This window comes from Saccopteryx bilineata, chromosome 10 (genome assembly GCF_036850765.1).
Source record: "Saccopteryx bilineata isolate mSacBil1 chromosome 10, mSacBil1_pri_phased_curated, whole genome shotgun sequence".
NCBI classification, from domain to species: domain Eukaryota; kingdom Metazoa; phylum Chordata; class Mammalia; order Chiroptera; family Emballonuridae; genus Saccopteryx; species Saccopteryx bilineata.
In genome coordinates, this window is record NC_089499.1 from 6,769,383 (window position 1) to 6,795,638 (window position 26,256).

The window sequence follows — 26,256 nt, forward strand, 5'->3', positions numbered from 1 at the left end:
CTCCTCCTCATCTCACACCGCTCCGACACTCTATCCATTGCACCATCACCTGGTCAGGCTCACTTATTTATCTTTGTTACAGTCTGTAAGCTCCACAGGACAGGGACTCCTGTACTGTGGCACCAGATGTGCCTCTAGCACCTGGAAGGGCGCCTGGCACATAGAGAGCAACCGATTTCTGCTTAGTAGAAGAATGGGAGCCCAGAAGAGAAATCATTTAAGTCCAGAAAGACTTCCTGGAGGAGTAAACCATCCACGGGCACTCCCAAACACCGACGGGTCCGCGTCCAGGCCAGCCCAGCTCCCTCAAGCCACGCCCACTAGGGCGGGGCCGCGGCCGGAAGCAGGCCCGGGGCGGAAGCCAGGCGGGGCCGGCTAGGGCTAGGCCCTCCTCCTGACCTGCTTCAGGTTCTTGCCCCGCCCCCCAAAAGTGGGTGAAAGGTCTGCGGAGCCCTTGCTGTGTGACTGGGGCAGTGGAGCTAGGCGGCAGGGAACGTACAGACACACTACCAGACAGACAGACCATGACAGACCAGGCGAAGCCGATCAGCCCTCTGAAGAATCTGCTTGCCGGCGGCTTCGGAGGCATGTGCCTGGTGTTCGTGGGGCACCCGCTGGACACGATTAAGGTGCGAGGAGGCTGCGGCGCCAGCTTAAGGGAGGAGGCCCGGGCGGGGGAGATCAGAAAGCTGGGGCTCCCGCGAGGCGCAGCTCGGGACAGAAAGCGGGCCCGGGCGAGTTTCCGGGGGGACTCTAGGGAACCTCCCTTTCGCCCCTCTCGGGGTTCGCGGAAACTGTTGAACCCACCGCCAAGAGCTGGATCGCGCAAGGTGAGCGGTCTCTAACCGTCCACCAGGGACTGTGATTTAAAAGTTCCCTGTCCCGCAGCCTCTCCTGACCTTTGCGCCACTTCCCTGGGGATGGGAGAGAAAAATCACCTCCCCAGAGCTCTGATTTCAGCAAACCTTAACCTTAGCGGCAAGACTGGAACAGGTCGCTTGTATAGCTCGCCTCGGGAGGAGAGCTAAGGACAGAGGCACGGTTATTCGAGAGATGTCTTTTGACACCTTGCTCTGGGAAAGAGTGCGCCATTACCATCTCCTTCCACGCTCCCTCTGCTGAGGGGGAGCTTGGACATCTTCAGCCTGCCACCCCATGTTAGCCTGAGTGGAGTCCTGTGGAAAGCGATGATGTTCTCAGTGACCAAGCCCCTGCCAAGAAAGCCAGTGACCAGCTCTGCCCAGGCGAGGCGGGGGTCCTCACGACTCCGAGGTGAGGCAGCCTAGCCAAACTGAGGTTTTGGGAAGGAGGAGACTCATCCGGGCTTGTTCCTCTGTCTTCCTCACATTATGCCTGCCCGGCTCTTCCCTCTGCATCGCTTTCAGCCAGGCCTTAAGGGAGGCCAAAGTCTGTGCCCTGTGACTTAGCATTCAAAGCTTCCTCCTATCTTCTAACCTTATTTCTGGACACACACGTGGAGGAAATTGACAGATCACGGGCAGGGTGCACCGGTGGGGAGCAGACATGAGTCTCCTGGAGTGGGAAGCCTGTGTAGGGGACTTACAAGAATCCAGATCCAGTTTCCAAAACAGGGAAATAGCTTTGGGGCATGTCCTCTTGGCCAGTTTGGGAAGCAGGCTCTTTGCTGCCTTTCATATATGAGAGGAGCTGGGGATAGAGCAAGATTAAACCGAACTGTCTGATTAGGACACTGTGAAACATGAAATCAAATATTTATTCAACTGATGGCATATGCTGTGTGTTTTAATGCTTCCCAGACAGTGGTCATTCTAAGCAACGCTGGCTAGTAAGGAAAAGGAATCCTCTGACTCCTCTTCCTACTTAAAAAATAGTAAGTTTAGCCTGACCAGGCGGTGGCGCAGTGGATAGAGCTTCAGACTGGGATGCCGAGGACCCAGGTTCGAGACCCCGAGGTTGCCAGCTTGAGGGCAGGCTCATCTGCTTTGAGCAAAGCTCACCAGCTCAGACCCAAGGTTGCTGGCTGGAGCAAGGGGTCACTCGGTCTGCTGAAGGCCCACAGTCAAGGCACATATGAGAAAGCAATCAATGAACAACTAAGATCCCAACGAAAAACTAATGATTGATGCTTCTCATCTCTCTCCATTCCTTTCTGTCCCTATCTGTCCCTCTCTCTGATTCTCTCTCTGTCTCTGTAAAAAAATAAAAATAAATAATAATAAGTTTAGTTATACAACATAATTTGCATCTGTTTATGTTACAAAGTGATCACAACTAAAAATCTAGTGGCTGGCTATGCATGACCAATTGATCCCCTTCATCCCTTTTGCCCATGCCCCAACCCCTTTTCCCTCTGGTAACCACCAGTTTGTTCTCTGTATCTATGAGATTGTTTTGTTTGTTTGTTTGTTTGTTTGTTTAGATTCTACATACAAATGCAATCATACAGTATTTTTCTTTCTATTTCTGACTTATTTCATTTAGCATTATACCCTTTAAGGTCCATTCATGTTTTTTCAAGTGGCAAAATTTTATTCTTTTTTATGGCTGAGTAATTTTCTGGTGTGTGTGTGTGTGTGTGTGTGTGTGTGTGTGTATACATCACACATCTTATTTATTCATTCATCCATAGATGTACACTTAGTTTGTTTCCATGTCTTGGCCATTTTAAATAATTCTGCAATGACTATAGGAGTACAATATGTATCTTTTTGAATTAGTAAGTAAATAAATCTTCATATCCTGTTGGTTCTGTTTCACTGGAGAATCCTGACCAGTAGATACAATACCCAAGAAAATTGAAAACACACACACACACACACACACACACACACACCTCCACACAAAAACCTGTACACAAATGGTTATAGCACCATTGCTCCTAATAATCACAAAGTGAAAAAAATGCAAATGTCTATTTTCTGATGAACAGATAAATTAGTACAAGGGAATATTATTCATCAATAAAAGGGACTGACAGCCTGACCAGGTGGTGGTGCAGTGGATAAAGCATCGGACTGGGGTGTGGAGGACCCAGGTTCGAGACCCTGAGCTAGCCAGCTTAAGCCCAAGGTTGCTGGCTCGAGCAAAGGGGTCACTCAGTCTGCTGTAGCCCCCCCACCTCGTTAAGGCACATATGAGAAATCAATCAATGGACAACTAAGGAACTGCAGCAAAGAATTGATGTTTCTCATCTCTCTCCCTCCTTCCTGTCTGTCTGTCCCTATCTGTCCCTCTGTCTGACTCTCTGTCTCTGCCACAAAAAAGAAAAAAAAAAAAAAAGGGACTGACATACTCTACAATATAGATGAACTTTGAAAACATTATACTAAATAAAAGAAATCAGGTATGAAAAGCCACATTCGAAATATATGAAATATAAGAATAGGCAAATCCGTAGAGACAAAGAATAGATTAGTGGTTTCCATGGGCTCAGGGAAGAGTGGAATGGGTAGTGACTACTGATGAATGTGGTATTTTGGGGGGGAGTGATGAAATGTTCTAAAATTGATAGTAATGAAGGTTGCACAGTTGTGTATATACTAAAAACCATTGAATTGTACACTTTAAATGGGTGAATTTTATGGTATGTGAATTATATTGTAATAAAGCTGTTTGAAAATAACAATACTAGATCAAAGACATGCTCCCCCCCCAAAAAAAAAGGTGTTGGCTAGAACTGCACTCATCTGAAGATTAGCTTCCATGTTGGTTTCCATATGCTGGCAAGTTGGTGCTGGCTGTTGTCAGGAGGCCTTCTTTTTTTTGCATATGGCCTCTCTAGGTTACTTGAGTGCCCTCATGACATGGCAGCTGCCTTCTCTCAAAGCAAGTAACCTATGATGGAAACAGGCAGAAGCTGACCTTTTTTTTGCCTAGTCTTGGGAATCCCATAGCATTAATACCACCACATTCTATTCGACAGAATTGAATCACTGAGTCTAGCCTACAGTCAAAGGGAGGGGAATTAGAATTTACCTTTTGAAGGGGAAGAGTGTCACAGAATTGGTGGACATTATTGAAAACCATTACTCTGGGTAAGGATGGTTGAGGACCTGGCCTGGGAGAAGACTCAGCCAGAGGGGGGAATTAGGATCTGGAAGTGCCTTGAAGGGCTACTCCAACAGACTTGATACTCATGTGATAAGAGCAAGAGGAAGTAGTCAGAGGTGATGCTAGGGTTTCATATCCTAGAAAGAAGGTAGTTAGGTGGCTCTGGCACAATTGGAACATTCATCAGGACATTTGGGGGTGATTTGAGATGGGAGAGCTTCTCCAGGAAGTTGGAAATGTAACCCTAAAGGTGGAGAGAGAAAGTTTGGAGATGGCCCAGTGATTATCATCATTGAGCAGCAGCTGAAGCCCTGGAATCTTGAGTTTTCTCAAAGGAATAGTAGACTAGATGAGTAGGGTGCTAAGCTTTAGAGAATGCCTGGAGTAGCAAAAGAGACAAAGGAGGAAATACTAAGAAGGGACGTTTAAAGAGAGAGACAGTTGAAGCATTGAATACACCAAAAGGTCAAGAAGAATGAGGACCAAGAAAACTGGGATTAAAATCCACCTCACAATACCATTGAACATCTTATCTAATTACCAACGTGCCACTACGTGTTGGAGTAGCTGGTGGCTAGAGCTAAGCTAGTCACTGGCCTGTCACTTGAACTCATTAAACCTAGTCTCCTCATTTGTAAATTTGGAAAACCTATCCCATTGAGCCATTGTGGGTGGGCTCTATTAGGTAAGAAAAAAGTGTTGAAAGTAAGTGGATGGGGAAATCAGAGGAACAGTCACTCTCTAAAAGCGTGCTACTAATGACTTGTGAATGCAGGGTTTGAATAAACTAAAGAAAGAGAAGTCTGAATTCAGCAGTTTAAGTGAGGCAGTTCTGATTCTGGGAGATGACTGTATTTTAACTTCTGATTTCAGGTCCGGCTGCAGACACAGCCCCCAACTTTGCCTGGACAGCCTCCCATGTATTCTGGGACCTTTGACTGTTTCCGGAAGACTCTTCTTAGAGAGGTATTGTATCTTGGTGCTGGGCATTCGTTTTACTCAGAGGAACATACCATACACACAGGGTTGACTTGTGACCCCTCCCCCAGAGTGCTAAGTTGACTTTGTGGAGTTCTGCTGGAGGTCTAGCCCACAGCAGTAAGTCTCTTACCATGGCTTCCTGTGCCCTTCTATTGTCATTGCTCTGGAGCTTTTGCTAGTTCCAGTTCCAGTTGTTGGTTTTTTATAGTATTTTTTAAATGTTTATTTTATTGATTTTAGAGAGAGAGAAAGGGAGAAAGGGAGAGAGAAAGACAGAGAGACAGAAACATCAGTCTCTTCCTATATCTGCCCTGAGTCTAGCCTACAGTCAAAGGGAGGGGAATTAGAATGTACCTTCTGAAGGCGAAGAGTGTCAGAGAATTAGTGGACATTATTGAAAACCATTACTCTGGGTAAAGACGGATGAGGACCTGGCCTGGGTTCTAACCAGCAACCTCTGCACTTTGGGTCAATGCTGTCCAACTGTGCTATCCGAAGCCAGGGCTCAGTTCCACTTTGTTTTTAAATTTTTTTTTTTTTGCATCCAGATTATTTATTTTACCGATCAAAGACGAACTATTATCATGAAGGTGACACCAGGAGAGCAAAGCACTCAAAGTTCCTCTGAGTTGTCCATAGTTTATAATGACTTCTGCACCTTCTTTATAACCTTGATTGAAGCCCTGTTGAAGAGTATCTGCTTTGCCAGCCTCTACTCTATCTCTATAGCCTTCCTTGACTCGTCTCTGCATGTGGCTTCGCCATTCCCGCTGCACCAGGAGCAACTCGTCCGCTTCCTCGTCAAACACGTCCCCCACCTCTTCACCACCAGGTCCCAAAGATGTTTTTTAATTTTTTTTTTTTTTAACTTTTTTTTTTTTTTTTTTTTTTGCATTTTTCTGAAGCTGGAAACAGGGAGAGACAGTCAGACAGACTCCCGCATGCGCCCGACCAGGATCCACCCGGCACGCCCACCAGGGGCGACGCTCTGTCCACCAGGGGCGATGCTCTGCCCATCCTGGGCGTCGCCATGTTGCGACCCTCTTGGGTGTCGCCATGTTGCGACCAGAGCCACTCTAGCGCCTGGGGCAGAGGCCACAGAGCCATCCCCAGCGCCCGGGCCATCTTTGCTCCAATGGAGCCTTGGCTGCGGGAGGGGAAGAGAGAGACAGAGAGGAAGGCGCGGCGGAGGGGTGGAGAAGCAAATGGGCGCTTCTCCTATGTGCCCTGGCCGGGAATCGAACCCGGGTCCTCCGCACGCTAGGCCGACGCTCTACCGCTGAGCCAACCGGCCAGGGCCTGATGTTTTTTAATTTTTTAAAATAATTATTAAAATAGGGAGAGGCAGGGAGGCAGAGAGTCAGACAGACTCCCACATGCACCCCAAACAGGATCCACTTGACAGGGCCCCTAGGGGACGATGCTCTGCCCATCTGGAACCATTGCTCTGTTGCTCGGCAACTAAGCTATTTTAGGCCTGAGATAAGGCCATGGAGCCATCCTAGGCACCCAGGTCCAATGAACCAATTGAGACATGGTTACAGGAAGGGAAGAAAGGAGAGAGAGAGAGAGAGAGAGAGAGAAAGGGTAGGGGAAGGGTAGAGAAGCAGATGGTTGCTTCTTCTGTGTGCCCTGACCGGGAATTGAACCTCGGGACGTCCACGCACCAGTCTGACGCTCTACCACTGAGCAAACCAGCCAGGACCCAGTTCCAATTTCATATAGATGACTAAAGTTAATGATGTCTTTGGAAGGCAGAATTTAGACCACAGGAAATTAGTGAGGAATAATTAGAGACTCGAAGTAGAAGAAAATGCAAATCTGGATCTATCAGTTTGACAGAGACCACTGGTAGAAGTTTGTATAAAGTCTAGAGGAGCCTGATACAGTGGTGGCACAGTAGATAGAGCGTCAGACTGGGACGCAGAGGATCCAGGTTCGAAACCCCAAGGTTGCTGGCTTGAGTGCGGGCTCACCAGCCTGAGCACGGAGTTGCTGGCTTGAGCGTGGGATCCCTGACATGACCCCAAGGTTGCTGGCTTGAGCCCAAGGTCACTGGCTTGAGTCCAAGGTCGCTGGTTTGAAGCCCAAGGTCACTGGATTAAGCAAGGGATTGCTTGCTCTACTGGAGTCCCCCAGTCAAGCCACATATGAGAAAGCAATCAATGAACAACTAAGGTATCTCAGTGAAGACTTGATGCTCTCATCTCTCTCCCTTACTGTCCGTCTGTCCCTATTTGTCCCTCTCTCTGTTTCTCCCTGTCTCTGTCACACACACAAAAAAAGTCTGAAGGAAAAGTCAGTCAATGTGAGTGAAACCAGAAAATATCTACATTTGTGCTGCCTGTCACAACTCAGCCAAATACGGAGAGACAAGGATTGAATCTTTATGGGCACTTTGTTCAGATGGTCAGGTATCTTGAGAAGACAGGGGTTCTGTACCCAAAAAACTGTCTTAACACCTCTCTCAGCCAACCTTTTTTAAAAAGGGAAGAAAGGGCCTGACCAGGAGGTGGCTCAATGGATAGAACGTCAGGCTAGGATGTGAAGGACCCAGGTTTGAGACTCCGAGGTCGCCAGCTTGAGCATGGGCTCATCTGGTTTGAGCAAAGCTCACCAGTTAGGACCCAAGGTTGCTGGTTTGCTCAAGGGGTTACTCGGTCTGCTGAAGGCCCGCGGTCAAGGCACATATGAGAAAGCAATCAATGAACAACTAAGTGCCACAACGAAAAACTGATGATTGATGCTTCTCATCTCTCTGCGTTCCTGTCTGTCTGTCCCTATCTATCCCTCTCTCTGACTCTGGCTCTGTTTCTGGAAAAAAAAAAAGAAAGAAAAACAAAGGGGGAAGAAAGGTAAGAAAGGTATAGGTAAAGGGTTTGGAACTTTAGGAAGAAGCAAATTCAAGCAATCTTGACTTGAAGGTACTGCTGAGCTAAAAGCCAGCCCAGGAAAAAGTGAATTAGATAAAAGTCGCAGTGCACCTGACCAGGCAGTGGCACAGGGGATAGAGAGTTGGACTGGGATGCAGAGGACCCAGGTTCAAGACCCCGAGGTCGCCAGCTTGAGTGTGGGCTCATCTGGTTTGAGCAAAGCTCACCAGCTTGGACCCAAGGTCACTGGCTCAAGCAAGGGGTCACTCGGTCTGCTGAAGGCCCCCGGTCAAGGCACATATGAGAAAGCAATCAATGAATAACTAAGGTGTCACAATGAAAAGCTAATGATTAATGCTTTTCATCTCTCTCCATTCCTATCTGTCCCTATCTGTCCCTCTCTCTGACTCTCACTCTGTCTCTGTAAAAAAAAAAAAAAAAGAAAGAAAAGAAAAGAAAAAAAGTTGAAGTGCAAGGATTCTTCAAGTATTTCTTCATTTTCTGACCAGTAAATTTTTTTTTTTCTGAAGTGATAAGTGGGGAAGCAGACAGATTCCCACATGCACCTGACCAGGATCCCCCCAGCATGCCCACTAGGGGGCAATGCTCTGCCCATCTGGGGCATTGCTCAGTTGCAACTGGAGCCATTCTAGCACCTGAGGTAGAGGCCGTACAGCCATTCTCTGCGCCCGGGCCAACTTTGCTCCAATGGGGCCTTGGCTGCAGGAGGGGAAGAGAGAGATAGAGAGAAAGGAGAGGGGGGAGGTGTAGAGAAGCAGATGGGTGCTTCTCCTGTGTGCTCTGACTGGGAATTGAATCTGGGACATCCATATGCCAGGCTGATACTCTATTCACTGAGCCACCGGCCACAGCCAATAAATAAAATATTTTTTTTAATTTATTTTTATTTTTATTTTTTTTGAAGCTGGAAACAGGGAGGCAGTCAGACAGACTCCTGCATGCGCCCGACCAGGATCCACTCGGCGTGCCCACCAGGGGGTGATGCTCTCCCCATCCGGGGCGTCACTCTGTTGCCACCAGAGCCACTCTAGCGCCTGAGGCAGAGGCCATGGAGCCATTCTCTGCGCCCGGGCATCTTTGCTCCAATGGAGCCTTGGCTGCGGGAGGAGAAGAGAGAGACAGAGAGGGTGGAGAAGCAGATGGGCGCTTCTACTGTGTGCCCTGGCCGAGAATCGAACCCGGGACTTCTGCATACCAGGCCGACGCTCTACCACTGAGCCAAATTACATAAAATCTTAAAAAAAAAAAAAAGAGGCCCTGGCCAGTTGGCTCAGCCATAGAGCATTAGCCAGGCGTGTGGAAGTCCCGGGTTCGATTCCCAGTCAGTGCACACAGGAGAAGTGACCATCTGCTTCTCTCCCTCTTCCTCTCCCACAGCCAGTGGCTCAGTTGGTTTGAGCATAGCTCTGGATGCTGAGGATAACTTGATTGGTCCAAGCATGTCAGCCTCAGGCATGGTACTCGAGCATCAGCCCCAGATGGGGTTGCTGGGTGGATCTCAGTTAGGACACATGTGGGAGTCTGCTTCATTATCTCCTCTCCTCTCTCCTAAGTAAGGGAAAGATTTTATTTATTGATTTTACAGAAAGAGGATAGACAGGTGGGGGGAACAAGAAGTTTAACTCATAGTTGAATCACTTTAGTTGTTCATTGATTAGTTGTCATATTCGCCTTGACCAGGCAAGCCCAGGGTTTTAAACCTGTGACCTCAGCGTTCCAGATCAACATTGTATCTACTGTGCCACCACAGGCCACGCAACTGACCAGTAATCATTTTTTTTTTATTATTCATTTTAGAGAGGAGAGGGAGAGACAGAGGAGAGACAGAAGGGGGGGAGGAGCTGGAAGCATCAACTCCCATATGTGCCTTGACCAGGCAAGCCCAGGGTTTCGAACCGGTGACCTCAGCATTTCCAGGTCAACGCTTTATCCACTGTGCCACCACAGGTCAGGCTGACCAGTAATTCTTTATCTGTGTCCTTGTAAGTGGGCATTTAGTCTTTGGAGCATAAGAGCTTAGATACCCTTCAGTTTGTGGATCTCCTGGGCCTGGGGCACAAAGGTGAATTGCTTGCAGCCTGGTGAAGTAATGTAGGCCCATTTATGTATCCAGCACCACGAAGAAACCTTTTGTGTGTGTGTGTGTGTGACAGAGACAGAGAGAGGAACAGACAGACTGGAAGGGAGAGAGATGAGAAGCATCAATTCTTTGTTGCGGCACTTTAGTTGTTCATTGATTGCTTTCTCATATATGCCTTGACTGGGGGGCTACAGCAGACCAAGTGACCCCTTGTTCAAGCCAGCAACCTTGGGTCCAAGCTGGTGAGCCTTGCTCAAACCAGATGAGCCCACACTCAAACTGGCGACCTTGGGATTTCGAACCTGGGTCCTCCATGTCCCAGTTCGACGCTCTATCCACTGTGTCACCACCTGGTCAGGCCAAACAAAGCTTTTTTATTTGCATTAATTATTAAGCCTATCTTCTTTTTTTTTTTTTTTTACAAGAGAGACAGAATCAGAAAGAGGGACAGATAGGGACAGACAGACAGGAAAGGAGAGAGATGAGAAACATCAATTCTTCATTGTAGCACCTTAGTCATTCATTGATTGCTTTCTCATATGTGCCTTGACGGGGGCGTGGGGCAACGGATGAGCCAGTGACCCCTTGCTTAAGCCAGCAACCTTGGGCTTCAAGCCACTGACCTTTGGGCTCAAGCCAGCAACCAGGGGGTCATGTCTATGATCCCACACTCAAGCCAGCAACCCTGTGCTCCAAGCTGGTGAGCCTGCACTCAAGCAAGAGACCTCGGGGTTTTGAACCTGCGTCCTCTGCATCCCAGGCCGACACCCTATTCACTGCGCCACCTCCTGGTCAGACAATCATTAAACCTATTGATTGTAACTGAAAGTTACTATTACTAAAGCTAAATTTCTAACTCTTCAGTTTCTCCATCATAAGGAACAGTGAAAGAGGCTAGCAGTCTTTTTTTTTTTTTTTTTTTTTTTTTTGTATTTTTCTGAAGTTGGAAACGGGAAGGCAGTCAGACAGACTCCTGCATGTGCCCGACCGGGATCCACCCGGCATGCCCACCAGGGGCGATGCTCTGCCCATCTGGGGCGTCCCTCTGTTGCAACCAGAGCCATTCTAGGGCCTGAGGTAGAGGCCACAGAGCCATCCCCAGCGCCGGGCCAACTCTGCTCCAATGGAGCCCTGGCTGTGGGAGGGGAAGAGAGAGACAGAGAGGAAGGAGGGGGGAGGGGTGGAGAAGCAGATGGGCGCTTCTCCTGTGTGCCCTGGCCAGGAATCGAACCCGGGACTCCCGCACGCCAGGCTGACGCTCTACCACTGAACCAACCAACCAGGGCCGTCTTTATTCTTTTTAAATTTTTATTGAGTTTTAGGAGAGAGGAAGAGAGAGAGCAAAACATCAATTGTTCCACTTATTCATGTTGTCATTGATTGATTCTTGTATGTATCCTGAGCAGGGATTGAACCTGCAACCTTGGCATGTCGGGGCAATGCTATGAGCAACTGAGCTACCCAGCCAGAACCAATGGTTTCTTAATCACCTGTAATCTCATCTTAAGGAAGTCAGATCACATTGTACATCCTGTTTTATAGCCTGCTTTGTTTTCGCTTAGTAGTCTCTTCACATTACATTGAGCTTTTATGAGTGTGATATAAGGGAATTCCTATAATTTGTCTTATCTCCTACATGAGAGCTTTTAGATTCATTCCCAAATTTTGGTACTTGATAAATGCCTGATGTTATTATTTTTTTACAGCTCTGAGTATTTCCATAGAATACATTTCTAAACAGAATTTCCTGGTGAAAGGGTACGCTACATACTGCCAGATTTTTTTTCAGAATGGAAGCTGTTTCTCATTTTCTCCAGCAGTGTATAAGAGGACGACAAGTTTAGATAAATGTGGAGGTTTTCTTCTTTTAAAAGCTTTCCTAAAAAAAAAAAAAAAAAAATTCCTTGTGGGCAGAGAGGTGAAAGAAGGAAGCCTCGGTGAGCGGACGCCCTGCCTGTTTTCACAGTGTAAAGGGTGGTGGCGGCTATAAACAGCTTTTCCTCTCTGGTTCCTTGAAGGGCATCACGGGGCTATATCGAGGCATGGCTGCCCCCCTCATCGGAGTCACCCCCATGTTCGCTGTGTGCTTCTTTGGGTTCGGTCTGGGGAAGAAACTGCAACAGAAACACCCAGAAGATGTGCTTAGGTGAGTACTTACGTGTCTGGAACAGGTGGTGCTGCTCTGCCTGGTGGTCTGACCTGAGGTAAAGGACAGAATCTTGGTGGGTAGGCAGTGGCCGGTGTCCCAGACCCCGCGGCTGGCTCCTGGGTGCCCCACCTGAGGGAGCCACCCGAGTTTCCTTTGCCCTGTGAACCGAAAGGGGAAATCTTCCCTCTCCTTGCCAGGCTGTCATCCTTCCTTCTGGGAGGTGCTTACTAGGGATGTTAGTAATACTAGCCCGAGGAGTGCTATGGCGTCTGAACGCTAAAATGTGTGTCAGGTGTCCTGAGCAGGCGCTGCAGGAGTGACAACAGCAGCCTTGTTCTCCATCACCTGGTTTGGAAAGGAAGATTCCCACTTCTGTTTTCCTTCTTTCTCATAACATGATTATAATTATTTCAAATACTGATTTCTCTGTTAAAGTGAAATGTGTTTTTTCTTTTTTAAAATACTTTTATTTTTTATTATTTTTAGAGATGAAGGGGGAGAGAGAGAGAAACGTTGACTTATTTATTTCACTTATTCATGATGTCATTGGTTGTTTCTTGTGCCCTGACCGAGGATCGAACCTGCAACCTCAGCCTATCAAGACGATGCTCTAACCAACTGAGCTACCCAGCCAGGGCCTGTTTTTCCTTTTAATAAACTTTGAGGAGTTGGATTTGAGTATGAAGTGGCAGATGAGCCAGAACTATAGCTCATGACAAAGTAGTTCATGAGAACAGACCTGTCACAGCTATACCAAAGCCACGCACCAGAACCCCGGTGCGGTTACTACCAGTACTTTGGCATGTATTGTGTTCCTCCTATGATCACAGCAGCACTCAACTCAAATAAATACTCTTCCTGCTTAAGCGAAGCTGGAAACGCTCAGGACCCCACCCCCATATCCTGTCATGTTCTGAATCTTCAGTTTTAGCCCTGCCACACTCCCCTTCCTGTGGTGGTGTTTGGAGCTATTGTAGTATGGGAAGGAGCAGTACCAGGGCCTTGGGGTGGCAGCTCAGGAAGGGCCAGCACTCATAGATGCCTCCTTGGTGTGGGTGGGAGTGGGGGTGGTAGAATGGGCCAGGCAGTCACAGAGTGTGTGCACACACAGACCCCATTCAGAGGAACGTCCCCAGTTCCAGGAGACGGAGGTGTGCCTGGCCTAGGGTCTGGTGTCCTGGGAAGAATGGAGCATGCTGGTCCCATAAGGGGAAGTTTATTTCTGGAGAGGACACCTCTTGGAGACAGCCGTGTGAATTGAGACTGTGAAGGAGACCATGGCATGAAAACAAGTCTCTTGACTGTTCAGCAAGTCAGCCTTTTGTGCCTGAGGTAGATGCGTGAGCCTTGTTTGAGGTGAGCGCATGGAAAAAGCTGGGCTGTTGAGACCGGTGCCCTGCGTAGAAGGAAAGACCTTCAGAAGATGTCTCCTACCCTTACTCAACTCATGTCTGTTCCTCAGGTCTTGGGCTCCTTATTGGGTGGAACTGACCTGAAGGCTCAGCTCTCAGAGGCTTGGGGTCAGGGGGGCTCTGAGGCTTAGGCAAGTACATGAAGTTTTTCAGCAACATTTGCTAAGTTGTGGGGACTCTGTTGAGGTGCTAATTGTAGCTTTGTGTTCCATGGCCTCTAGATCACCCTGATCTTGCCAATCCCAGAAGGAAAAGATGCCAGAGGTGGCATAGGCAGCTGTAAACTATACATGCTAGAGCCTTAGACTCCTCCAGGTGCTCAGTGTGACTCATTCTGTGGGCACTGTAGTGAGGATCCGTATTGCTGGCCACTAGCGGAGTGTACCCGGCACAGAGGGCACAGGACCCATCATGCCTGTCTAGGTACCATCCCTGTCTCCCTCTCTGGCCCTTCGTCAGTATTTTACGGCACATTCCTTAAGAGTGGCCTGGCTTCTCCTCAGCCCCTCACTGTTCTTATTGGCCTTGATGCTGTCCTGCTTGAATCTTAGCTTAAAATGTTCTCACACCCTTCATGATCCAGAGGAGGTGAGATTGGAGGGGAACTAGGGTTGACTTGGGTTAGTGTCTTTTTTCCACAACAACCTTGAATTTATAAATGGGGAAGCAAGGCTCAGAGAGGCCTGGAAACTTGTCTATTGTCATTGTGCATGACAGGTCAAAGGAAACTGTGTCTGCCCATAAAGCTTCTCTTCTGGGTGAGGCCACTTGAGTGTGCAGCTGGGCCATTCACGGCTCTTGGCATTGAGACCCCTGCCCTGGAAAGTTTGACATCAGAATATACCTGGAATTGGGCTTTTGTGTTTGTTTGTGTTTCACAGAGACAGAGAGAGAATCAGAGAGAGGGATAGACAAGGACAGACATACAGGAACGCAGAGAGATGAGAAACATCAATCATCAGTTCTTCGTTGTGACACCTTGGTTGTTCATTGATTGCTTTCTCTTATGTGCCTTGACCATGGACCTTCAGCAGTCCAAGTAACCCCTTGCTCGAGCCAGTGAATTTGGGTCCAAGCTGGTGAGCTTTGCTCAAACCAGATGAGCCCGCGTTCAAGCTGGCGACCTCGGGGTCTTGAACCTGGGTCCTCTACATCCCAGTCTGATGCTCTATCCACTGTGCCACCATCTGGTCAGGCTGGAATTGGGCTTTTGTATGAAATATTTATTTGTGCTGGGCTTTCTGCCCAGTCCAAGTATTTATTTTTTCTTAAAGAATCATCCTGTGCTGGGATTGCCTCTGTCCTGGGTGGGTAGTCACAGGTGCTTGCTGCTTCTTCTTTTTTTTTTCTGAGAGAGGCAGGAACATTGAACTACTCCTGCATGTGCCCCCAAAACTGGGAGGGTCAAACTGACCACTTCTGCATTCTGACAGATGCTTATTTCTGGTTTTTGTTTTCAATACAGCTACCCCCAACTATTTGCAGCTGGGATGTTATCTGGTGTATTCACCACAGGAATCATGGCCCCTGGAGAACGGATCAAGTGCTTGTTACAGGTAAGTGTGTGATCTGGGGTTGGGATGTGACATGGGGGAAAGTGGCTAGCTTATTCTGTTCAGTATGCAAGTTTGTGTGGCTGTTTATGTCCTTTCACCCTTTGTGAAGGCTTCAGGTCAGGTGTGCTAAACAGTTTCAAAGTTTTCAGGACATGGAAGCAATTGTAGTAGGATCAATAACCAGAAAGCACCTGACCAGGTGGTGGCACAGTGGATAGAGCATTGGACTGGGACCTGGAGGACCCAGCTTCAAAACCCCAGTGTCGCCAGGTTGAGCATGGGCTCATCCGGCTTGAGTGTGGGCTTGCCAGCTTGAGCGCAGGGTTGCTGGCTTGAAACCGAAGGTTGCTGGCTTGAGTCCAAGATTTCTGGCTTGAGCAAGGGGTCACTGACTCTGCTGGAGCCCCCCGGTCAAGGCATATATCAGAAAACAGTCAATGAACAAATAAAGGAGCTGCAACGAAGAATTGATGATGCTTCTCATCTCTCTCCCTTCCTGACTGTCTCTCCCTATCTGTCCCTCTCTCTGACTCTCTCTGTCTCTGTCACACACACACACACACACACACACACACACACATACACACACACACACACACAGAGTCAGGACAGTATAACGACCAACCAAAATGTCCTACCTGTGACAAGTCAATCCAAACATATCTACCCTTATTAGCATCTCCTATTTACTTCAGGAACACTGAAAGGTAAGTTAGGCCTCATCAGAGGTGGAAGGGAGGCTGCCCCTGCCCAACATCTTATGTCTCCTCCATTGCCCTGAGGCTTAGTACCCTTAGCATGCCTGGCTTGTTCTCAGGCCCAGTGAACTGGCTGTCTGCCTTACCAGACAGGACTCCTTTTGTGTGTGTGTGTGTGTATTTTTCTGAAGTTGGAAATGGGGAGGCAGTCAGACAGACTCCTGCATGCGCCTGACTGGGATCCACCCGGCATGCCCACCAGGGGGTGATGCTTTGCCCATCTTGGGGCGTCGCTCTGCCACAATCAGAGCCATTCTAGCGCCTGAGGCAGAGGCCACAGAGCCATCCTCACCGCCCGGGAAAACTTTGCTCCAATGGAGCCTTGGCTGCAGGAGGAGAACAGAGAGACAGAGAGGAAAGAAAGGGGGAAGGGTGGAGAAGCAGATGGGCGCTTCTCCTGTGTGCCCTGGCCCGGAATCGAACCCGGGACTCCCGCACACCAGGCTGACGCTCTACCACTGAGCCAACCAGCCAGGGCCAGGACTCCTTTAAAAAGCAAATGTTACTGCTTTTTCTTCAAGTAACTTGCTAGAAAATTTTCATAATGCAGAAAAGCAGAAAGAAAAAATTGTATTTATTACTTATACTACCTTACAGAGGTAAACACTGTTATGTTTGTGTGTGAATTGTATTTTTGAATTTTTTCTTTTTTTTTTTTTTTTTTTTTAGAGGGAGAGACAGAGAGACAGGAGACAGAAAGGGAGAGAGATGAGAAGCATCAACCCATAATTGCAACACCTCATTGTTCACTGATTACTTCCTTGTATGCGCCTTGACTAGGGGGTTCCAGCGAGCCAGTGATCCCTTGATCGAGCCAGTGACCTTGGGCTAAAGCCAGTGACTATGGGATCACATTGATGATCCCACACTCAAGCTGGCAACTTCGTGTTCAAACTGGCGAGCCTGCACTCAAGCCAGATGAGCGCATGTTTAAGCCAGTGACCTTGGGGTTTCAAACATGAGACCTCAGCGTCCCAGGTCACTGCTCTATCCACTATGCCACCACCAGTCAGGTGTCTTTTTTTTTTTTTTTTAATTTATTGATTTTAGAGAGAGAAGAAGAGAGAAACATTGATTTGTTGTTCTACTCACTCATGCATTCATTAGTTGATTCTTATATGTGCCCTGGCTGAGGTTGTTCCTGCACCCTTGGTGTATCAGGACAACACTAACCAACTGAGCTATTCGATCAGGGCTGAATTATGGTCTTTTTGGTAAACAAGCAAATTAGGAAATATTATCTTTTGAAATAAAATTGGGATCTACTACTATTGTTTAATAACCAGCTTTTTCTACTTTATATACCATAATATTTTTTTCTGATTATTATTATTATTATTATTATTATTTAGTGACAGAGACAGGTTCAGAGAGAGGGACAGTTAGGGACAGGAAGGAAGAGAGATGAGAAGCATCAATTCTTTGTTGCAGCACCTTCATCATTCATTGATTGCTTTCTCATATGTGCCTTGACCAGGGGGCTGCAGCAGAGCAAGTGACTCCTTGCTCAAGCCAGCGACCTTGGGTTTCAAGCCAGCAACCTTTGGGCTCAAGCCAGTGACCATGAGGTCATGTCTATGATCCCACGCTCAAGCCAGTGACCCCACATTCAAGCTGGTGAGCCTATGCTCAAGGTGGCGACCTCGGGGTTTCAAACCTGGGTCCTCTGCATCCCAGTCCGACGATCTATCCACTATACCACTCTCTGGTCAGGCTCCATTTCATTTCTTTTCTTTTCTTTTCTTTTTTATTCAGTGAGAGGAGGGGAGGCCGAGACAGACTTCCACATGTAGCCCTATGGGGAATCCACCCAGCAAGCCCACTAGGGGGCGATGTTCTGCCTATCTGGGGCGTTGCTCCATTGCTCAGCAACCGAGCTCTTCTTTTTTTTTTTTAAGTTTTCTTTAACTTTCTTTTTTATTTACTCTTTTTAGAGAGGAGAGAGAGTAAGAAAGAGGGGGAGCAGGAAGCATCAACTCCCATATGTGCCTTGACCAGACAAGTGCAGGGTTTTGAACCAGTGAACTCAGTGTTCCAGGTCAATGCTTTATCCACTGCGCCACCACAGGTCAGGCCCCGAGCTCTTCTTAGTGCCTGAGGTGAAGGCCATGGGAGCTATCCTCAGTGCCCAGGCCCAACTCGCTCTAATCAAGCCTTGGCTGCAGTAGGGGGAGGGGTGGAGAATCAGAAAGACACCTCCTGTGTGCCCTGATGAAGAATTGAACTCAGGACTTCCACATGCCAGGGTGATGCTCTACCACTGAGCCTACTGGCCAGGGATTATTCCATTTCTATAATTTTGAAATTTTAAGAATGTTATATAAATGGAATCATACAGTATGTAAACTTTTCATATTGGCTTTAAACTCAACATAATATTCTGGAGATTCATTCATGTTTGTTTGTTTGTTTGTTTGGTTTGGTTTTTTCTTAGAAAGGGGGGAGGAGCAGGAAGCATCAATTTCCATATATATGTGCCTTGACCAGGCAAGCCCAGGGTTTTAAACTGGTGACCTCTGCATTCCAGGTTATTCATATTGTTGATGTATGAGTAATTTATTCCTTTTAAGGAGTTCATGGCATGGATGAACTACATACAATATGTTTGGCATGGATGAATCACAATATGTTTAACTTTTCATCCATTGAAGGATATCTGGGTTGTTTCCAGTTTTTGACTATTATGAATAAAGATGCTATAAACATTCATGTACAGAGATTTTTCTGAAAAAATAAATCCTCATTTTTCTGGGATAAATGCCAGGGAGTACAATTACTGAGTCATAAGTTAGTTGCATGTTTAGTTTTTAAAGAAACTACCAAATGTACCATTTTGCATTTCTAACAACAATGTTATGAGTTATCCAGTTTCTCTGCATCTTTATCAATATCTGGTGTTGTCATTATTTTTAGTTTTAGCCATTTTGATAGGTGTGTAGTGACAGCTCCTTTCAATTTGTATTTCCCTAATAGCTGATGATGTTGAACTTTTTTTCATGTGCCTTTTGCTAACTATTTCTTATCTGGTGAAACGTATGTTCATGTCTTTTGCCCATTTTGTAATTAATTTTTTTATATTGTTGAATATTGACAGTCCTTTATTCTAGACACTAGTGCTTTGTTAGATACGTGGTTTGGAAATATTTTCCTCTAGTCCGTAGTTTATTTTCATCCTCTTAGTGGCCTTTTAAGCAATATTTTTTTACTGTGTATGTGTGTGTGAGAGAGAAAGAGAGGCAAAGAGACAGGAAGGGAGAAAGATAAGAAGCGTCAACTCATACTTGTGGCAGCTTATTTGTTCATTGACTGCTTTCTCCCATCCAAGTACTAACCAGGACCAACCCTGCTTAGCTTCTAAGATTAGACAAGATCAAATGCTTTCAGGGTAGTATGGCTGTAGACTTGATTGCTTTCTCATATGTGCCTTGACTGGGGGTCTCCAGACAAGCCAGTGACCTCTTGATCAAGCCAGTGATCGTGGGCTCAAAGTTGCAACCTTGGGCTTCAAACCAGCGACCTTTCGGCTCAAGTCAGCAACCATGGGATTTTGTCTGTGATTCCATGCTCAAGCTAGTGAGCCTGCATTCAAGCCAGTGACCTCAGGGTTTCAAACCTGGGACCTCAGTGTCCCAGGTTGATGTTTTATCCACTCCACCACCACCAATCAGGCAAGAGTAAGTTTGTTAAAGCTGAGGTTAGTAAAACAAGGAAGGGCCTAGAATAGAAGAAGCAACAGGATAGAGCCTAGGTGTGGCTGTCTTGGAAACCTTTATGGAAAGAAATCAGGAGAGAAAAGGTGGCCTTGCAGACAGGTTCAGGAGGTTAGCCCAGGATGAACTGCTGCTGCCGCCCCCTGCTCCCCTGGTTGCAAGTCTTGTGGGGTCCCTTAGAGTTTAGGAGATGCACTTGTTGAGGGGGGGAGAAGAGGGGAAGGGGAAAGAGGAGGGGGAGAGGGAGGGGATAAGGGAGAGGCATGAGCGTGGAGGCATGTGGGGAGAGAGAACACCCAGTTCACCTTTTTTTATTTTAATTTTAATTTCTTTACTTTAGTGAGAGGAGGGGCAACAGAGACATACTTCTGCATGCACCTGGACTGGATCCACTCAGCAAGCCTCTCTACCAGGGATGCTCTGCCCATCTTGGGCCGTTGATCAGCAAACAAGCTATTTTTAGCACATGAGGTGAGGCTCCACAGAGCCATCCTTAGCTCTGGGAGCCATTGTTAGCACCTGGGGCTAACTCACCAGAGTTGGAACTATGGCTGCAGGAGGGGCAGAGAAAGAGAAAGGGGGAGAGAGAGAGGGAGAAGGAGAGGGGTGGAGAAGCAGATAGTAGCTTCTGCTGCGTGCCCTGACCAGGAATTGAACTGAGGATTTCTACATGCAGGGTTGATGCTCTACCACTGAGCAAATGGGCCAGGGCCAGTTCACCTATTCTTAACCAAGCTTCATAACGGGTTAGAACTTGGAATGGAGTTGGTACTCAGTGGATATTTGTTGTAGTAGAGTAAGTGCATGACTGATGTATTTATCTCCTCCTGTCTAGACCTTCCAACTAACTTTATTGCGAGTGCTTTTGTATTTGGGAGAATTTTTCAACTTATTTGTCAACTCTTTCTTTCTTTTTTTTTTTTTCTTTTTTTTCGAAGCTGGAAACGGGGAGGCAGTCAGACTCCCGCATGCACCTGACTGGGATCCACCTGGCATGCCCACCAGGGGGCGATGTTCTGCCCCTGTGGGGCGTCGCTCTGTTGCATCCAGAGCCATTCTAGTGCCTGAGGCAGAGGCCACAGAGCCATCCCCAGCGCCCAGGCCATCTTTTGCTCCAATGGAGCCTTGGCTGCGGGAGGGGAAGAGAGAGACAGAGAGGAAGGAGAGGGGGAGGGGTGGAGAAGCAGATGGGCGCTTCTCCTGTGTGCCCTGGTCAGGAATCGAACCCGGGACTCTCACACGCCAGGCCGACGCTCTACTGCTGAGCCAACCGGCCAGGGCCTGCCAACTCTTTCAATCTTTTTTCTAGTCAGTGTACACATATTTTGTAATATTTTTACCTAGTCTTATTTCATACTGATTTGCACCAATATTGTACATTCCAAATAACTATTGTTTCAACAGTAGTCTCTCATTGGTCTAATGCATAATACCTATTTCCTTACTCACTTTCTACTCTTCTGCGGCCTGTGGGATCTGTGCACTGGGATGCTCTTGCTGACTTGCTGACTCCTCCCTCCCTCTCAGATTCAGGCTTCTTCGGGGGAAACCAGGTACACTGGTGCCTTGGACTGTGCGAAGAAGCTGTACCAGGAGTCTGGGATCCGGGGCATCTACAAGGGGACTGTGCTGACGCTCATGCGAGGTAAACTTTGAGGCCATCCACCTGAGGTCACTCTGGGGGAGCTCACCTGAGGTGGATTTGCCACAGAGGGTCTTGCCTGGGTTGTCAGTTTGCCACGGCACCGTACGTGCCGCAGCTCTGACAAGGCTGGAACTTTGTGTCCTGCTTTTCGGCAGTCTTGCCTCTGGCCAGCATGGGCACAAGTGAAGATGGGGACCTTCCATCCTTCCAGTAGGCTGGCCGGCCGGCCCTCCAGGGTAGAAGTCATGACAGTGGCAGTTGGAGGGGAGTGGCCAGTAGGTAGAAATTATGGCTGGAGGGGTGAGTGGGAAGAGTGACTTAGGAACAGTGGGGCTATCCCTGTTTTCAAGAGGCATGTTCTGCTGGCGTGGCAGTAGGAGAGGCGGAGATGGCCTCACCTTTGTCCTGAGATGGTAGCTTGGAGGCAGGCCAGATGCTAGCTGGGGTTTTAACTGCTTGGAGTGGGCATGTCATGTAGGGCCACGCAGAGAGGACTTTAAAGATGAAATGATGTCATATGTGTGACACTCACACCAGCGCTTGCCCCAGAGCAGCATCTGGTCAGTGCATAGTGATGATTGCAAATAGGATGTGCTGCTGAGGAACTCCTCAGGAACCCTTGAAGGATCCAGTGCCAAGCTTGGCTCTACTAAGTTCAGGAATTCTGTGAGGATTTTTTTTTCTTGTTTTGTATTTTTCCGAAGTGAGAAGCAGGGGAGGCAGGTAGACAGACTCCCGCATGCACCTGACCCGGGATCCACCCAGCATGCCCACCAGGGGGCATCACTCTGTTGCAGCCGGAGCCATTCTAGCGCCTGAGGCAGAGGCCACAGAGCCATCCTCAGCGCCCGGGCCAACTTTGCTCCAGTGGAGCCTCGGCTGTGGGAGGGGAAGAGAGAGACAGAGAGAAGGGGGAGGGGGAAGGGTGGAGAAGCAGATGGGCGCTTCTCCTGTGTGCCCTGGCTGGGAATCAAACCCGGGACTTCTACACTGAGCCAGGGCCTGTGAGGATTTTATATCATTTAATTCACATTTTTCTTGCCACTATCAGATGTTCCAGCCAGTGGGATGTATTTTATGACATATGAATGGCTGAAAAATATCCTTACTCCAGAGGGAAAGAGGTGAGGAGAACAGAAGAACATAGGAGCCACTTTGCTCAGTCATGGGTAGGTTGCCCTCCTCCTGTGAGTAGGTCTGGACACAGAAGTGGGACTTGCTTCTGACTTCATGTCCCATTTTCTTTGGTTGCTGCTGAGGCCCAGCTAATACCTCTGACTCTGTGCCTCGCCCAGTGGAGCAAGTATTTGAACTATGTGCATGAAACCTCCTCCAAGGAGTGGCGGCTGCCATGTCACAGAAGTGCTGGCCTTGGACCTTCTCCTTCTAGCCAGTTTCTCCTCCTCACTGTCTGCCACCAGAGGGATGGTCAGCATGCCACTCTCACGGCCTCTGTCTGACTGTGGTTGGTGTTCTGCAGTGTCAGTGAGCTCAGCGTGCCTCGGATCCTGATGGCTGGGGGCATCGCCGGGATCTTCAACTGGGCTGTGGCAATCCCCCCTGATGTGTTGAAGTCCCGCTTCCAGACTGGTTAGTGGAGGGTAGTGGGGTTGGCAGGGGTGGAGTAGATCCTGGAACTGGCCGCACCTGGGGTGCAGAGCTCTTAAGGCCTGAGGGATACTCATTCTCCACAGCACACCCAGCACCTGTCTAACAAGCATTCTCCCTTGCAGTCATTTGTGTTCTTGTTCTAGAATCCTAGACTCGTTTCCAAGTCAGCCTGAACACAAAATAAGTGAGGAAAGAAGTCAAATCAACTCTCCTTTCCTCTTCTCCACTCCCTCAGCATTAGTAGTCCAGACATTTGTGTCTGTTTGTCCCAAGGTGAACTGTGTTGTCTGTGGACAGGTCCCAGGTGACCTGCAAGGTGTCCTCTTCCTGGTGCTGTGACCCTGCAGAAAGACTTGACTATAAGATTGGCCTCCTGTGGGTCATCATGGTCAGGTCAGGAAGCTTCCTGAAGCCTTAACAGTTGGGTTCTGCCTACAGCACCTCCTGGAAAATACCCGCATGGTTTCAGAGATGTGCTGAGGGAGCTGATCCGGGATGAAGGAGTCACGTCCTTGTACAAAGGCTTCAACGCAGTGATGATCCGAGCCTTCCCTGCCAACGCGGTGAGTGTCTGGCAGGAGCTGTGCTTTACCTTTGGGGTTCAGAACAGGGTACAGGTGGGCTAGCTTTTGCTTGCTTGTGGGATTGGATTGGGAGCTCATTTTTCCCAAAACCCCACCCTCAGGCAGAGCCTTGTCATTTGCTCCCTTTCCTAAAGATGTCAGGAAGATCTGTGTTTGTGATGGTCTGTGGTGAGGGGCTTTGATGACCTGACCTGGACAGCAGAAGTAGGCAGTTGTGGGACATGCATTTTCTTCCCATCTTGGGAATGAGAAAGGAGTTTGATTCCCTGACCTGAGGTTATGGGGGGGGGGGGGGTTCTTCTCTAGACAGGGCCAGTAAGGGCTGTGCTGGGGTTTCTCTGAACATTCACAACTCCGCTGGCTTTTCTCTTCTTCGAAACCCTTCTCAGGCCTGTTTCCTTGGCTTTGAAGTTGCCATGAAGTTCCTTAATTGGATCACCCCCAACTTGTGAGACTGAAGGCTGCTCAAGGCTCCTGGATGCTGGAAACCATTACGGAAGAGGAACCGTGGGCAGGACTAGGCTGTCCTGAGGGGGAGGGGAGGGGGATGGTGGGAACAGAGCTGTGAGCTTGGACTTGTTGAGACCGATTGCCTTAATGGGCTCATCTACCTGGTGTAACTTGGTGTGCCATCTTAATACTTGAATTCACTCTTGTCAGCATAAAGGATCTCAGGAGGATTTGGAGATGAAGTAAGTAGCTTCTAGATCAGACACCACCTGTGGCCAAAGTCCTGTCTACTGATTGGTTGACCACTGGCCCTATTATACCCAAGATACTGGTCTTAAAAGAGGAAATCCTAGCTTTTTACTGGAGGTACTATGTATGTTTTCAGCCAGCTTACCAGAAGCTGGAGTCTTTGACCCCTAGCTAGGAACAGTCACCAGATTTCCAGAGTATCTGCCTATCCTGACCTGCACAGGGGGATGTGGACTTGAGGCCCATGTGTATCTGCCAAGTGGAATGAGCAAATGTGTAGGGGCAGATAGCCTGAAAGCAGTAGGTTATTTTTAGGCATGCAGGTAATCAGAATTAAAACTAGAGTAGTCTAATTTCCCAGGAGAAGGTGGTGAGCTTTCCCTCCTACCCAGCGAAGAGAGTTTTGAATGGACAATCCCAGCCTGCTGATAAGTGAGAAAGCCCAAGGTGTAGGCAGGCTCTCTGTGCGCACTCTTTTCTCATGAGAGCTTCCTGTTTTAACTGAAAACAATAAATATTGTTTTTAATTTTTGCATTGTGTGAGATTTTTTTCTTTTGATTCTGGCTCATTTCAGCAGGCAGCCTGTGGCCTCGGTAGAGGCTGCCAGGGATCTAGTACCCTTCTTGGGTTGCTTCAGGCTCTAGCAGGAGAAAGAGGGGGAAAGTATTGGCCAGCCCAGCCTTCCCTGACTACTCCAGCCCCAGCTACTTGGTGCGGAGTAGGGTGGGGTGGGCAACTCAGTTGGTAACTATTCTATAATGCTTAATGCAGGCCTGGCAGGCAGGCCCCACAGGCCCAGCCTGCAGCTTATCTGGTCACTTTTTAGCCTTCCTGCAGTCAGCCACATCAGTGTCTGAGCTAACAGATGGAGGATCAGTTTTTCTCAAAGGCCAAAAGCCGTCCTGAGTTTTCTTTCTAAAATATTTTTTAAATTTATTGATTTTTAAAGAGAGAGAAAAGAAGAGAGAAGTATCAGTTTGTCATTCTACTCATTATACATTCATTGGTTATTTCTTGTACGTGCCCTGACTGGGGATTGAACCTACAACCTTGGCATATTGCTCTAACTGAGCTACCCAGCCAGGGCCAGTCCTGAGTTTTCATATGGGCTTTGGGTTGCTGTGTGATCCAATGTTACCAACCTGGCTTTACTCACCAGGCTGAGGACGTTGCCTAAGTGCTGCCTGAGAAGGGGAGGGCATTGGAGTAGAGTCACCAGCTAGTTTGTCCTTGCCTGGAGGAGGGTGAGGCTATTGGATCTGGGCTTCCCTGGCAGCGTCCCATCGGGTAGTCACAGTATGGCACTGGCACTGCCTGCTTGGCTGCAGCTGCAGAGACCTTCGGACTTTAGCTTTAGAGCCACCGCTCTGAGTAAATGGGTGAGTGGGGCAGGGATCCACACCCATTTGGGAGTGGGTGTGGCCAACCTGGCGGGAATCTGTAGCTTTGGACATTTAAGGAAGGAGGCTTTATTCCTGGGAAGATATTTCTGGATAACCAAATAGGAACTATGGTCAAGTAAAAAAAATAACATTTTTTAGAGATGAAATTGTGTGCCCTCTGCCTGGAAACATTTAGTGTTATGCCTGCCCCTCTTGTGCTGTGGGGTGTCTCTGTTTAATGTCTTTGATTTGGAGATGGCCACACCTGTCTCCTGAAGCTCTTCCCATCACCACCCAGTTTTTAATTTTTATTTTTTTATTTTTTTTATTTTTTACAGAGACAGAGAGTAATAGAGAGGGATAGACAGAGACAGACAGACAGGAATGGAGAGATGAGAAGCATCCATCATCAGTTTTTCATTGCGCGTTGCAACACCTTAGTTGTTCATTGATTGCTCTCTCATATGTGCCTTGACCGCAGGCCTTCAGCGGACTGAGTAGCCCCTTGCTGGAGCCAGTGACCTTGGGTTCAAACTGGTGAGCTTTTGCTCAAACCAGATGAGCCCGCGCTCAAGCTGGCGACCTCAGGGTCTCGAACCTGGGTCCTCTGCATCCCAGTCCGATGCTCTATCCACTGTGTGACCGCCTGGTCAGGCACCACCCAGTTTTTGAGAGGGTCCTGAAACCTCAGCCTTTGCCGGGATGCCCCTGGGAACACATTTGTGTTCCAGGGAAATGCCAGTGGTTCCCATGGCTCAGGAT

The 26,256-nt window shown here is 48.1% G+C and overlaps 1 protein-coding gene across 1 annotated transcript; it reads left to right on the forward strand.

The window, feature by feature from the left end:
- The first annotated feature begins 415 nt into the window (after positions 1 to 415).
- Positions 416 to 24,643, forward strand: SLC25A20 (solute carrier family 25 member 20). Its single transcript, XM_066245328.1, has 9 exons — positions 416 to 629; positions 4,906 to 4,998; positions 12,006 to 12,133; positions 15,014 to 15,104; positions 21,100 to 21,217; positions 22,269 to 22,341; positions 22,698 to 22,807; positions 23,267 to 23,391; positions 23,802 to 24,643. Exons 1-9 carry the CDS (start codon positions 525 to 527, stop codon positions 23,862 to 23,864), a joined length of 906 nt encoding a protein of 301 aa, XP_066101425.1. The 5' UTR covers positions 416 to 524; the 3' UTR covers positions 23,865 to 24,643.
- Positions 24,644 to 26,256: the final 1,613 nt, after the last annotated feature.

What these genes read in the sequence shown, in the direction of transcription:
- SLC25A20 (XM_066245328.1), top strand. Translation starts at nt 525, where the DNA reads ATGACAGACCAGGCGAAGCCGATCAGCCCTCTGAAGAATCTGCTTGCC. An exon ending in CTTACTCCAGAGGGAAAGAG is followed by an intron (nt 22,342 to 22,697) that starts GTGAGGAGAACA and finishes GGTGTTCTGCAG; the next exon opens with TGTCAGTGAGCTCAGCGTGC. An exon ending in GAGCCTTCCCTGCCAACGCG is followed by an intron (nt 23,392 to 23,801) that starts GTGAGTGTCTGG and finishes AACCCTTCTCAG; the next exon opens with GCCTGTTTCCTTGGCTTTGA.